General features: G+C 39.2%; 1 protein-coding gene across 3 annotated transcripts in view; it reads left to right on the top strand.

Moving 5' to 3' along the window:
- Positions 1-15,678, top strand: part of nadka (NAD kinase a) — a 57,445-nt gene that overhangs the window by 21,890 nt on the left and 19,877 nt on the right. For 2 of the 3 annotated variants that reach the window (XM_061904788.1, XM_061904790.1), the window contains 2 exons: positions 14,106-14,235; positions 14,307-14,415. In XM_061904788.1, the coding sequence (XP_061760772.1) occupies positions 14,106-14,235; positions 14,307-14,415 (239 nt within the window). Of the gene's footprint in view, positions 1-9,004; positions 9,335-14,105; positions 14,236-14,306; positions 14,416-15,678 lie in introns of those variants that run through there. The other variant, XM_061904789.1, reaches the window with a different exon arrangement.

The raw sequence follows: 15,678 nt of genomic DNA, 5'->3' as shown, positions 1-15,678 counted from the left end.
CCATTTTCTACCGCTTATTCCCCTTTGGGATCGCGGGGGGCGCTGGTGCCTATCTCAGCTACAATCGGGCGGAAGGCGGTGTACACCCTGGAGAAGTCGCTACCTCATCGCAGGGCCAACACAGATAGACAGACAACATTCACACTCACATTCACACGCTAGGGCCAATTTTAGTGTTGCCAATCAATCTATCCCGACACACAAAATAAAACAACACTTAATGTACAATGTCTGCAGTCATTAGGATGCCGACTGCTGATGTTCATTTATTCTCATTTAGATTAAAAATGTTTCATGATCCTCGCGAGAAAACAGAGTGAGGAGTGGTGGAGACAAGCACCTTTTCTTGCCAGTTCCAGGTCCTAAGGAGCGGTCAAAGGGTCCCAACTTGTCGGATAATATTCTCAGCCGTCTACTTTCCAGGTGAGATGCATGATTTATAATCTACAATAAACAAACAGCGAGCAAGGAAGGGAGGAAACCGTAGTCCACTCGATAATGTAAACATAGAGACAAATGTGATCACGTCGCCGCTGTAAATACCATATTTTTCGGATTATAAATCGCTCCGGAGTATACGTCGCACCGGCCGAAAACGGATAATAAAGAAGGAAAAAAACATATATACGTCGCACTGGAGTATAAGTCGCATTTTTGGGGGACATTTATTTGATAAAACCCAACACCAAGAATAGACATTTGAAAGGCAATTTAAAATAAATAAAGAATAGTGAACAACAGGCTGAATAAGTGTACGTTATATGAGGCATAAATAACCAACTGAGAAGGTGCCTGCTATGTTAACGTAACATATTATGGTAAGAGTCATTCAAATAACTATAACATATAGAACATGCTATACGTTTAACAAACAATTTGTCACTCCTATTTGATAAATCCCATGAAATCTTCTTCCCGATGTCGCTTCTAAACAACTCTGCCAACTCCAAAAGTATGCGCCGCTTCCTCTTGTCGTTTTCTGCTGCATATTTCACTACGTCCAGCTTATCTGCAGTACATGATTTCCTTTTCGGTGCCATTTTTGTTCAGCCCTTCTTAGTTTTTATAAGTTACTGCCAACGTTGAAATGATCAATTTTAATAGCTACGGCAGTAGCATATAGCAGTTAGCATCCCATGACCCACAATGCACTTCTGCCATGACCCTCCCCTGCCTGAATTCTTATTGGTTGATGTGTGTGTGCCGATTGCTAACGTGTGTGTGGCGATTGCTGAGATTTTCTTCGTCTCTTCTGCGAATGTGATAACTATTATTATTTAATATTTTACGGTAATGTGTTAATAATTTCACACATAAGTCGCTCTGGAGTATATGTCGCACCCCCCGGCCAAACTATGAAAAAAACTGCGACTTATAATCCGAAAAATACGGTAGTTATTATGCGTTGGTGCATATAATAACAATCGCCAATACGTGGTTAATTTTCAAGTCACAAAATGTAAGTTGAGTAATGTTAGTGTTTTTTGAAGGGTTATTTATCGGATTTTATGGGCGGAATAGTAGAGCTCCCATTGGCGGATTTTTATTCATGTTTATTTAATATTTAAAATGTGGTGGTTGTTTTTTTTAATCCATCCTTTATCATGTCTTTCATAATGATTGTGAATGATAGACAATATTAAGATGGGGACAGTTGAAGATATTGTGAAGTTATACTAAAAGCATACGTTTGACAAACAAATCCATATTTCTTAGCAGTTTTTTTTGTAATTGTGCCAACATTCTGAGAAAAAACTACCATATTTTTTGAAGTATAATGTCGCACCTGCCCAAAATGAATAATAAAGAAGAAAAAAACAAACATATATAAGTTGCACTGGAGTATAAGTCGCATTTTTTGAGGAAATTTATTTGATAAAATCCAACACCAAGAATAGACATTTGAAATTCAATTTAAAATAAATAAAGAATAGTGAACAACAGGCTGAATAAGTGCACGTTATATGAGGCATAAATAACCAACTGAGAAGGTGCCTGCTATGTTCACGTAACGTATTATGGTAAGAGTCATTCAAATAACTATAACATATAGAACATGCTATATGTTTACCAAACAATCTGTCACTCCTAATCGATAAATCCCATGAAATCTTATACGTCTAGTCTCTTACGTGAATGAGCTAAATAATATTATTTGATATTTTACGGTAATGTGTTAATAATTTCACACTTAAGTCGCTCTTGAGTATAAGTCACACCCCTGGCCAAGCTATGAAAAAAACTGCGACTTATAGTCCTAAAAATACAGTACTCACTGAAAACACCTCTTTTCTGGACCTTGTTCTATCATCTAACCAGAAGTGTTTGTTTACCAAATATTTAGTGATATTGCTTTAAATTGTTAGGCTCCGACTGTTGCTGTCAGCTTTGTGTTAGAATTTTGACAATCATATTATTAAAAAAAAAAAAAAGAAACGCTGGGGGCGGTTACACATTTCTCTTTTGGTCTGTGTCCGACTGAGCTCCGTGGAGAAAGTCCCGGGCACCAGGCACTCGCTGACAAGCCCCCTGCCCGGACGAGCCTTGCTCCAGAGTGGGGCCCCGGTATCGAGGTGCGGTTCCTGTGTCTTCTTTTCTTAATAAGAGTCTTTTGAACTGCTTTTTGTCTGATCCATCACTTCGGACCAGTTTAACTTGGGAAACCCTACCAGGAGCATGTAGCCCCCGACAACATAGCTCCTTGCTTGGATCATTTGGGTACTCAAAACTCCTCCACCATGTTAAAGTGGCAATTCATGGAGTAGCTTTGTAACAATCCACATTTTGTATAATTACTATCACTAAAAAACAGCATAAGTAGTGTACAAACACGGTGTTGCCTCCATCTCAACACGGCACATGGTTCCGACCTCTCTGAAGATGCCAACTAGTGGTGAATATAGGGAAAGGCAAAGTGAATTTACTGACAACTCTTTACAACTTTGGATTGCTGCACGGACAGACAACTTTTAGACGGCAGAATGTTTGCAAAATGCACGTGTAAAAAGATAGCCAATTAGGGTTCTGGCTTCACACAAATCTGATTACTGACACATTTTTTACGCACACACAACTTTTAGACACGGATTGCTTTACACATACACAAACCTGAAAACCTATGATTACGTACACACAACTCTTTTATGGAAGAATCATAGCATAAAGTCACATGTAAAAAGACAGCCAAGCAAAAAAATCTGGATTGACATACAAACCCTGTTTCCATATGAGTTGGGAAATTGTGTTAGATAAAAACGGAATACATTTTCAACCCATATTCAGTTGACTATGCTACAAAGACAACATATTTGATCTTCAAACTGATAAACATTTTTTTTCTGAAAATAATCATTAACTTTAGAATTTGATGCCAGCAACACAGGACAAGGAAGGTGGAAAAGGTGGCAATAAATATTGATAAAGTTGAGGAATGCTCATCAAACACTTAAATGGAACATCCCACAGGTGTGCAGGCTAATTGGGAAAAGTTGGGTGCCATGATTGGGTATAAAAGCAGCTTCCATGAAATGCTAAGTAATTCACAAACAAGGATGGGGTGAGGGTCACCACTTTGTAAGCAAATTGTCGAACAGTTTTAGAACAACATTTCTCAACGAGCTATTGAAAGGAATTTAGGAATTTTATTTCTCAACGAGTTATTGCAAGGAATTTAGGGATTTTACCATGTACAGTCCGTAAAATCCTCAAAAAGTTTAGAGAATCTGGAGAAATCACTGCACGTAAGGGATGATATAACAGACTTTTGATCCCTCAGGCGGTTCTGCATCAAATACCGACATCAGTGTGTAAAGGATATCACCACATGGGCTCAGGAATACTTCATAAAACCACTGTCAGTAACTACAGTTGGTCGCTACATCTGTAAGTGCAAGTTAAAACTCTACTATGCAAAGCCAAACTCATTTGGGGCGGCATAGCTCGGTTGGTAGAGTGGCCGTGCCAGCAATTTTAGGGTTGCAGTTTCGATTCCCGCTTCCGCCATCCTAGTCACTGCCGTTGTGTCCTTGGGCAAGGCACTTTACCCACCTGCTCCCAGTGCCACCCACACTGGTTTAAATGTAACTTCGATATTGGGTTTCACGATGTAAAGCGCTTTGAGTCACTAGAGAAAAGCGCTATATAAATATAATTCACTTCACTAATTCACATTTGTCAACAATACCCTGAAACACCGCCGGCTTGGCTGGGCCCGAGCTCACCTAAGATGGACTGATGCAAAGTGAAAAGGTGTTCTGTGGTCTGACGAGTCCACATTTCAAATTATATTTGGAAACAGAGGACATGGTGTCCTCCAGAACAAAGAGGAAAATAACCATTCGAATTGTTATAGGCGCAAAGTTTAAAAGCCAGCATCTGTGATGGTATGGGGGTGCATTAGTGCCCAAGTTATGGGTAACTTACACATCTTTGAAGGCACCATTAATGCTGAAAGGTCCATACAGGTTTTGGAGCAACATATGTTGTCATCCAAGCAACGTTATCATGGACGCCCCTGCTTATTTCAGCAAGACAATGCCAAGCCACGTGTTAAAACAGCGTGGTTTTGTAGTAAAAGAGTGCAGGTACTTTCCTGGCCCGCCTGCAGTCCAGACATGTCTCCCATCGAAAATGTGTGGTGCATTATGAAGCGTAAAATACGACAGAGGAGACCCCAGACTGTTGAACGACTGAAGCTCTACATAAAACAAGAATGGGAAAGAATTCCACTTTCCAAAGCTTAAACAATTAGTTTCCTCAGTTCCCAAACGTTTATTGAGTGTTGTTAAAAGAAAAGGTGATGCAACACAGTGGTGAACATGGGCTTTCCCAACTACTTTGGCACGTGTTGCAGCCATGAAATTATAAGTTAATTATTATTTGAAAAAAATAAATAAAATTTATCAGTTTGCACATCAAATATCTTGTCTTTGTAGCATATTCAACTGAATATGGGTTGAAAAGGATTTGCAAATCATTGTACTCCGTTTATATTTACATCTAACACAATTTCCCAACTCATATGGAAACAGGGTTTGTATATTTTTTATAATCACAGACAAATCATAATACGGACAGACAACTTAAAACACATATACGCAGTTCAGATTTTACACACACACACACACATTAAGATACAGACACACACTTTAGTGCACAGACACGTGAATAGAAATCACAGGCGCACAGATTGAGATATGCGTTTGTCGTAAGCGGCTTGAAGATTGTCTGTAAAACATAATCTCTACAACATTTTGACAAAAGAACCACTATTAAATGTTATTTAGACCACAAGAAAGTGTTTTACAAGTTGGAAAAAAAATGGAAACCCCTTGAAATGCTCAGCAATTTGTTATTGTCCATCTGTCTGGTATCTGTGATGTTGGTTTGGGCTCAATTGGTCAAAGTGTCTGGGTGGAGGAGTTTGGCAAAACATCACTCTTGATTTAATGGCCAGTTCAAACCAAAATGGCTGACTTCCTGTTTGGTTTAAGGTGCGTTTTTGTCTCTTTGTCCCCACCAAATTGTGTGACGATTGGTAAAACTGGTGGCAGGGTTCCATATTTCAAAACGAATTATAGGACTGCTGAATCAAATTTTACGTCAGATTTTATGCATATTGGGGCCTCCTAAAATGCATGCAAACATACTGAATTATAATAACGACATAATCTTTCCAATTGGGCCTTTGCATTGCTATGGCTCAGGGCTCAGACCTTAATAATAAACACATTGTCACATGAATACCTCTCTGGCAGTGTCAACCAAAAGTGAGCTGTGTTATGATATTACGCTACAGCTGTTGTATTGGATGGTGTGATTATACTGTTGCAGGTGTACTTCATGTTTCTAATGTTTCATGATGAAAATGTCAGCCAGCAAACTCAAAATGAGTTCTTGCTTTGAATTTGAACAAAGCAGGGTTGGTTTTATCCACCTGGGACTGCGTTGCAGAGAAACTTGTTCCACCTTTTTCAACAATGTTGTGCCAGTGTGACTTTCTTTTCAAGCCCTCATTGGATCCCTATGGAAGGGGTGTGGTTGTGATACTTTTTTTTTTTTTACCACAACTTGAAATCAGTAATGATAATTAATGGACTATATTTTACCCTTATATGCACTTGTTACATCTCAAAAGTGAGTGTATCTATATATGGTATGAGTGTCTGTCATCTCAGCTGTTTGTCACGCAAGTGCAGATGCAGGGGTGTGGTTTCGATACTTGTTCTACCTTGGATAATGACCGGATTCTATTTTAGCCTTATAAGGCACTCATTGCATCTCATAAAAAAAGCGTGCTTACACATTGCATCCGGAAAGTATTCACTTTTTCCACGTTATTACAGCCTTATTCCAAAGGCGAATAATTTAAATTTTTGTCCTCAAAATTGTACACACAATACGCCATAGTGATTGTGTGAACATGTGAAAAAAGATTTTTTCAGAAATTGTTTGCAAATTTATTAATACAAATTCACAGCCTTTGCTCAGTACTTTGTTGATGCACCTGTACTTGGTGCCAAAGGTGCACCAACAAAGCATTGCGCAAAGTCTTTGAATACTTAGTTTTTTTTGTTGTTAATACATTTGCAGAGACCTCTAAAATTGTTTTTAAAAAGGTTTTCATTTTGTTGTTATGGAGTATTGTGTGCAGAATTTTGATGACAAAAAGGAATGTATTCCATTTTGGAATAAGGCCTTAACATAACAAGATGTGGAAAAAGTGAATTGCTGTGAATACTGTCTGAATGCACTGAATATGGTATGAGTGTCTGTCATCTCAGCTGTTTGTCACACAAGTCAAATGCATGTCTAACAATTTCATTTGTTTAATCTTCTGTCTTATTTTATAAAGAGGTCTCACGCTTCTCTTACAGACTGGCAAACACAAACCGATGATAGATACCTTGTCTTGAGCAACTTCCGTGTTGGTGCTCATTGTGAATGCAAAAACTCACACACACACACACACTATATATATATTATTATTATTATTTTTTTTTTCAATTCAACACGATTCTCAATTTAAAAACGATTTTTTTCCAGATTTAAAAGGATTCTGTATTCATTCAATACATAGGATTTCAGCAGGATCTACCCCAGTCTGCTGACATGCAAGCAGAGTAGTAGATTTTTGTAAAAAAGCTTTTAAATTGTAAAAGAAAATGTTTTATCAACTGATTGCAATAATGTAAATTTGTTTTAACTATTAAACGAACCAGAAATATGACTTATTTTATCTTTGTGAAAACATTGAACACAGTGTGTTGTCAAGCTTATGAGATGCGATGCAAGTGTAAGCCACTGTGACACTATCGTTCTTTTTTTTTTATTTTTATAAATGTCTAATAATATCAATGAGGGATTTTTAATCACTGCTATGCTGAAATTATAACTAATATTGATACTGTTGTTGATAATATTCATTTTTGTTTCACTACTTTTGGTTTATTCTGTGTCCTGTTTGTGTCTTTTCTCAGTTGCTCTGTTTATTGCAGTTCTGAGTGTTGCTGGGTCAGGTTTGGTTTTGGAATTGGATTGGATTGCATTGTTATGGTATTGCTGTGTATTGTTTAGTTGGATTGATTAAAATAAAAATATTTAATAAATCGATTTTTTAAAAATGAGAATCGATTCTGAATCGCACAACGTGAGATTCGCGATTCATATTCGAATCAATTTTTTCCCACACCCCTAATAAATAGATATATGTACATATGTGTGTGTGTGTATGTGTATATATATATATATATATATATATATATATATATATATATATATATATATATATATATATATATATAAGGCTTCACGGTGGCAGAGGGGTTAGTGCGTCTGCCTCACAATACGAAGGTCCTGCAGTCCTGGGTTCAAATCCAGGCTCGGGATCTTTCTGTGTGGAGTTTGCATGTTCTCCCCGTGAGTGCGTGGGTTCCCTCCGGGTACTCCGGCTTCCTCCCACCTCCAAAGACATGCACCTGGGGATAGGTTGATTGGCAACACTAAAAATTGGCCCTAGTGTGTGAATGTGAGTGTGAATGTTGTCTGTCTATCTGTGTTGGCCCTGTGATGAGGTGGCGACTTGTCCAGGGTGTACCCTGCCTTCCGCCCAATTGTAGCTGAGATAGGCGCCAGCGCCCCCCGCAACCCCAAAAGGGAATAAGCGGTAGAAAATGGATGGATGGATATATATATATGTATATATATATACATATATATATATACTGGATACACCATGCTTGGATACTGATTAGGACGATCCCAGCAACTAATTATTACAACATGCAAGATAGACCACAATCATGTCCTCATACAAGATGCCCATTAGCAGGTCATGTAGATACAAGTCTGCAAATATTTAGTGACGCCTCTTATCTGCTTTGCAAAGATTCCTTTATAAAAACATGTCTGCGACAAAACCAAAAACACCATAAGATTTATTGTGTTTCAGGAGCAACAGCAATACATAAGAGGTATTGATGCCGCCCATTGCCTTTTTTTTTGTGATTTCAGAGTAGGGAGTGGATTTTGTACCTGTCTGTTTCAACGTTTTAAACCAACTATCAGTCATTTATCAATTTTTTCCATTGACATTTGTGTGACAAACTGCTTGTAGTTCCACTTTATGGTAGGTTGTATAATCCAAAAATATATGTACATCATTTAAACTTTTAACTTTTTGCTTAACTTTTTTCTATACAAACATGAGTTTTTGATTTTATTTTTAACATATCTCGTCGCGTCCCTGGTTTGTTTAGGCATGTGTTTTGAAACTCACTTGCACAAATTTGACGACATTTTTTTTCTGCTACTTGTATTTCCTGTTTGAACAAAGCCTTTCATTACAGTGCATTAACTGCTTCTGGGTAAAGCAAAGCAGCGCTGTCAACTGAAACACACCTGTTGAGGAAAAAAAAAATGGATAAAAAAAGGACAGGCCTTCCTCGAAGTGTACACACAGAGCAAGCAGAGTGGGCGGGGCCTTGAGGAAGCTTAAAAGCTGCGAGAGTTTTGATTCAGCAGCAGAATGCACTGGGAGGCTTTAGTCTTAAGTCCTCACTGGGACAAATATAGAAGCCGTGAGTATAGATAGTAAGGTTGTTTGTTGAAGCGTCATCACAGCGGACACAGCCTCAGACTCGACCACCGGAACCGGCTCGTCGACTCATGCGTCTCGTATTCAAGGATGGCTTTGGGGCTAAGATGATTTTTGGATGGTACTCCAGCTGAAAGCCTGAAACAGCGGCACCCTTTCTAATCACATGTGTACAGCCATGAAGGTGTTATTGCAGGACGTGCCGGGCAGCGACAACACTGACAACAAAATGTGGAAATGGTGAGAGGACTTTTTTTTCACAAAAGCAATCTTCACTTTTGTCGGCAAAGGGGACATGCTTTCTGGGTGAAATATTAACATTGTGTGGAAATATTCAACCCGATCACTTGTTTAAACAGGGTGGAAGGAAAAGGGAGCTGAGCGTCTGCTTTAGACTGAGACCACCTGCCGAATGAAAGAGGAGCTGGTTCGAGTGGTTATGAATGGATCAAAGATTGCCTATGTTTAAAATGCTGATTGTATGTGATATCATTGTGAACACTGGTTTGGTGTAGTGGTTTGTTGTGGATGGCTTGAATTGACTATTTAGACTACTCTCCATTCTGTGGAATTGATTAGTAAATGGGTTTTACTTGTATAGCGCTTGTCTACCTTTTTAGGGACCTCAAAGCGCTTTGTCACGATTTCCACATTCACCCACACATCAGGAGCAAGGGTGAAGTGTCTTGCTCAAAGACACAACGGACGTGACAAGGATGGTAGAAGGTGGGGATTGAACCAGTAACCCTCAGATTGCTGGCACGGCCACTCTCCCAACTTCGCCACGCCGTCCCCAATGTGATTCTACATTTTAAAGCAAAAGAGGCAAAATTGAGTGCACTGCTTTGCTGCAACAAGCATACGTGCTGTTAATACAGTTTCAACTAGGTTTCTATTTCATTGTGTGAACGCCCACAGGCTCCTTAGCTTGTTGTTCTACAACAAAAGTGATCTATTTATTATTATTATTCTTCTGTAAGGTTCTTTGTCCGTGTATTCATACGATTGATCCCGTTGAAACGACAAAACGTTCATTGCTTTAAGGACACGCAGGCTCATTTAACAAACATTTTTCATGATTAATGCTCTTACAGTAATTCATAATTGTCCTGCATTTCACCTTTGTTTTCTTTCGACTACTCCTCCCAAATCTTTCAACTAATTCTAACCATTCCACCGTTCAGACATTTGTCTTGATTTAAGATAATATAACTTGCTATTTTTTTAACCAAACATATTCCCGTTTTTTACGTCATTTTCGAAAATATTGGACAAGATAATTGGTACTTCTCCCATCATTCTCACATTATCAAGAAATACATTTACTGTAGTAAAAAAAAAAAAAACATTTATTCTGAAATTACCTAAAAAGCAACACTTTCACAGAAATGCATTAGGGTACGGGCAGCACAGTGGACAGGGGTTAGTGCATGTGCCTAGCAATACAAAGGTCCTGGGTTCAATCACCGGGCTCGGGGTCTGTCTGTGTGGAGTTTGCATGTTCTCCCAGTGACTGCGTGGGTTCCCTCCCGGGTACTCTGGCTTTTTCCCACCTCCAAAGACATGCACCTGTGGATAGGTTGATTGGCCACACTCAATTGGCCCTAGTGTGTGAATGTTGTCTGTCTGTGTTGGCCCTGCGACGAGCTGGAGACTTGTCCAGGGTGTAAACCGCCTTCTGCCCGAATGCAGCTGAGATAGGCTCCAGCACCCATGCGACCCCGAAAGGGACAAGTGGTACAAAATGGATGGATGGATGGACAATTGGGTATGTTTGTCATCTTTGTATTTCAATAAATACACCCTTTTGCAGCTCATATGCATTATGTTAGTGATAATTTAATCGTCCATATCTTAGGTATTTTTATTTTATTGTGCTTGTGTAACATTCTTCACGTGAAGCTTTTCATGGAGGTATTCTTGTAATGACAAACAGCAGGAATCCAGCAACAACAAGTGTAGGGATGTAGTCATCTCATGTTGGCTGACTTACAGATTCTAGCATAAGGTGGTAGCATTTAGACTTTGACTTCTTTATTACCCCTATCAATCAATATAAGCTACTTTTTTTCTCTAAATGTTAGCTTGTTTGCTAATAAATGTTTCATATACTGAAGTAACATAATCAGGTAACATATTTATTTGTAAAAAAAATTATTTTACCCCCAAATTAGATGAAAACGTTGTACTGTTGCAGCAATTAATTTTGGGATGTTTTTATTTAATTGTTAAATCACTCCTGTTAACAACAAAAGTTGGACACCTGCTGGGGAGCTTGGTCTCTCAGTTAAATGGAATTGACGCCCACCTTTCACCGCAGTGACTTAGGTTCATATCCCGGCACACCCAAAAGCATTAATCCTATTTTGATCATTTTACAGCCATCGATGAGTCATTTTGTTAAATTCCACATTTTACAACATGCACTTATAATTACTTTATTCATATCATGTTTTATTACAAATTCCGATCTTCCATCCATTTTCCTATCACTTATTCCCTTCGGGTTGCGGGGGGTGCTGGAGCCTATCCCAGCTACAATTGGGCAGAAGGCGGGATACAACCTGGACAAGTCGCCACCTCATCACAGGGCCAACACAGATAGACAGACAACATTCACACTCACATTCACACACTAGGGCCCATTTAGTGTTGCCAATCAACCTATCCCCAGGTGCATGTCTTTGGAGGTGGGAGGAAGCCGGAGTACCCGGAGGGAACCCACGCAGTCACGGGGAGAATATGAAAACCCCACAAAGTTTCCGATCTTCAATATTCAAAATTATTTCAACATTGAAATCATTTCTACAATCAAAGTATTTCTATATTCAAACCATCAATAGTTAAAGCATTCCTACTACTTATTCTTACAATCATTCTTTCAATACTTTCTTTCAGTATTTCTATTCAGCTGCAGCATTGAGGCATTCATTTGGTAGTTTATTATTATTATTATTAAAATGAAAATTTCTCTTTTTTGAGTATCATCTCTAAACAAATTTATGTTTCAAAAAATACAAATAAACACATTATTGTTTATTAGTTAACAACTGCTTGCATAGAGCATGAGCCAATACTGCAAAACTGAAACATAAATAATAGGGATGCACCGATTAATCGGCAACCGTATATATTCGGCCGAATATGGCAAAAAAAGCCACATTCCGCCTTCGGTGGAATGAGTTAAAAACAAGGCCGAATAGTGGCGTGTGACGCAATTTTCTGAGGGGTGACGCAATCAACCAACGTGCAATGACGCGGTGACGTTGGGATATGTTGTGTACCTGTAATAGTGTATGAGGTTACAAGCACACACTTATTGAGATTTTGTGGGGCCACTGTTTACATTATTAGCCTGTTGTGTAGGCTACATGTATAAGTGTAAGAGGTTACAAGCACACACTTAATTGACATTTACTTGAGCCTTCTGTTTACATTATTAGCCTATCTACTGTGGCTAAGCAGACTTTTGCCAAAAGGACAATAATTCATTTGTTGTGGGTTTATCCACTTTAATGCACTTAATTTTTTTGGGGGGAATGCATGTTTTGTTTGAAGGCCTAATATAAATGAAAAACATTGTGCTTTTTTTGAAAAGCAAAGGCTACTGGAATATTAAAAAAATGTCAATATTCAATAAAAAAATACTTTATTTGAAAAACATGTGTAAATATTTATTCTAGGCTATTTATGCAATATTTACAAAAATGTGAAAAACTGCATTCATTATTCGGTATTTGGTATTCGGCCTTCGGCCAAGCGTTTAAATTTTATTCGGCTTCGGCTTCGGCCACAAATTTTCATTTCGGTGCATCCCTAATAAATAATTACTTTTCTTACTTGGCACTTCATATATCAGACCAATATTCATAATCAAATGTATATAAGTCAGCCAACAAGGACAAATGTATAATTTGACATGTATTTAGCATCATCTCAGTATGGCCAGTACTGTTTGTATATGCAAATCAAGTTCCCAGAAAGAGTTCTCAAAAATCTTGGGGATGTTGGACAGAATCAGTTCTTGTTTTTAACAAAATGAAAAGGTAAAATAGATATGCAGCTAATAAGGAAATCTGGGGTTTAACGTCATGCACATTGTGTTATGCTGACTTAGTTTTGGATCCTTCTTTTTCTCTTTAAAAATAAACCATCCTTACTATCGCAGTTGTATGCCATACGGTCGCTCCTTTCACACGGGTTGCATTGTTTTTCCTCTTTTTTGTGTGTATTTTATTGATGCCCACCGTGTCATTATCTTTCCATTTTGGTCAAAAGCGAGGCAAATAGAGGGACTTTTTTCCTGTTTCTGACCCGTGTGGTGATCCAAGGCGGGTGGGCCTTCTGGAAGGGACTCCCTCCTGGACACTCTGTCATATTTCCAGCTTTTTTTTTTGCTGACTTCCATCAAATAGAGGGACTTTTTTCCTGGAGGAGCTCTTTACATTCTGGTCCAATTTGAGAAATATGTGCTTGTAAATACTGTGTAATTTCTAAAATGTAAAAGCTCTCTAAACCCACCAGGCTCCGCATGTGACCGGTCTAAATGTCACACTGGGATGCTGTAGCTAATATGCCGTAACTCAAATAGCCTTTAGGGTGAAAAAATTATAAACACTGATTTGGTTTTTAAGACTATTCTGTAACTTCACTGTCAAATGCTGTGAAATGTCCGTCACACAAACCCAAGGAGTGTGTTGACGTAAGAAGTTCAGGAATGAGTTTAAAATATGTTTGTTTTGCTCTGTATATTTTCTCTCAGAATATGCTCTCCTGTTTTGACCTAGGATTTTCTACTGGTTTATTTTTCTTAGCCCACTTTCTACCTGTCAGTTGTTTAGCTCAAATACCCGCCAGACTTTGCTGAACCTTAGCGGACCTTAAGCCACTGCCTTTATAATAGGATAGCACCCACACACTGCTTATTGCATTCACGTTAGCTTCTTAAGAGGCTTAAGAGATGTGTGTGTCTCTGACAATGAGGTGAAAGTTGTTGTTTACCTGTCCAAAGGCACATTCAGGACCCTGCCACCCAGAGACTGACATGGAACACGCCCCCCAAGAGCGTCCTGGTCATCAAGAAAATCCGAGATGCCAGCCTGTTTCAGCCTTTCAAGGAACTCTGCACATTCCTCACTGAGGTATTTCAGAAATTAGATGCGGAATTGTATAGTCATGAGAGGTGGGTGATAAAACTTTGATTGTCTCTCAGGTCAAAAAGATGATTGTTTATGTGGAAAAGAAAGTTCTGGATGACCCAACCATTTCTGGTGATGAAAACTTTGGGACTATGAAGAAGAAATTCTGCACTTTCAGGGAAGGTATGAAAAACCTCTTGGTGTTCCACTTGTTTTCGCTCCCATTTTTCATGAGTTGAATTGAACTCCGAGATCTAAATATTTTACTATATACACAAAAGACCTATTCCTTTCAAATATTGTTCACAAATCTGTCTAAATTTGTGTTAGTGAGCATTTAATCTGCGTCAAGATAATCCATCCCACTTTACAGGTGTGTCATATCAAGATGCTGATTAAACAGCCTGATGTGCCTCAGGCTGCCCACAATAAAAGGCCACTCTGAAATGTGCAGTTTTATCACACATCACAATGCCACAGATGTTGCAAGTTTTGAGGGAGCGTGCAGTTGGCATGCTGGCTTCTGGAATGTTCACCAGAGCTGTTGCCTGTGAGTTTAATTTAATTTCTCCACCATGAGCCATCTCCAAAGGTATTTCAGAGAATTTGGCAGCTCATCCAACCGGCCTCACAACCGCAGATAACGTGTAACCACACCAGCCAAGGATATACACATCCAGCAGGTGCATCTCCATGATCGTCTGAGACAAGCCACCCGGAAAGCTGCTGCAACAATTGGTTTGCATAAACAAAGAATTGCTCCACACATTGTGAGAAACTGTGCTTGTCGTCCTCATCGCGGTCTTGACCTGACTGCAGGTTGTAATCGCAACTGACTTGAGTTGGCAAATGCTCGCATTAGACGCCGTCTGGAACTTTGGAGAGGTGTTCTATTCACGGATGGTTTCCGGTTATCACTGTTCAGGGCAAATGGTAGACTGCGTCTGTGAGGTTTTGGTGTTGGTTTGCTGATGTCAACGTTATGAATCCATTGGCCCATGGTGGGGGTGAGGTTATGGTATTGGCAGGCGTATGTTATGGACATCGAATGCAAGTGCCTTTTTTTTTTGATGGCCTTTTGAATGCACACAGACACCGTGACGAGAGCCCGAGGCCATTGTTGTGCCATCCACCCGAGACATTACCTCATGTTGCAACATGACAATGCACGGCCCCATGTTGCAAGGATCTGTACACAATTCTTGGAAGCTAAAAACATCTCAGCTCTTGCATGGCCAGCATCCTACCCGTACATGTCAACCATTGAGCATGTTTCGGATGCTGTGGACCGGCGTATACGACAGCGTGTTCCAGTTCCTGCCAATATCCAGCAACTTGGCACAGCCATTGAAGAGGAGTGGACCAACATTTCAAAGGCCACAATCAACAACCTGATCAACTACATGCAAAGGAGATGTGTTGCACTGGGTGATGGAAATGGTGGTC

The sequence above is a fragment of the Nerophis ophidion genome, linkage group LG06 (assembly GCF_033978795.1).
Source record: "Nerophis ophidion isolate RoL-2023_Sa linkage group LG06, RoL_Noph_v1.0, whole genome shotgun sequence".
Taxonomy (NCBI): Eukaryota; Metazoa; Chordata; class Actinopteri; order Syngnathiformes; family Syngnathidae; genus Nerophis; species Nerophis ophidion.
The sequence above is the reverse complement of the archived record's forward strand: the minus strand, read 5'-3'. Positions and strand labels throughout refer to the sequence as shown.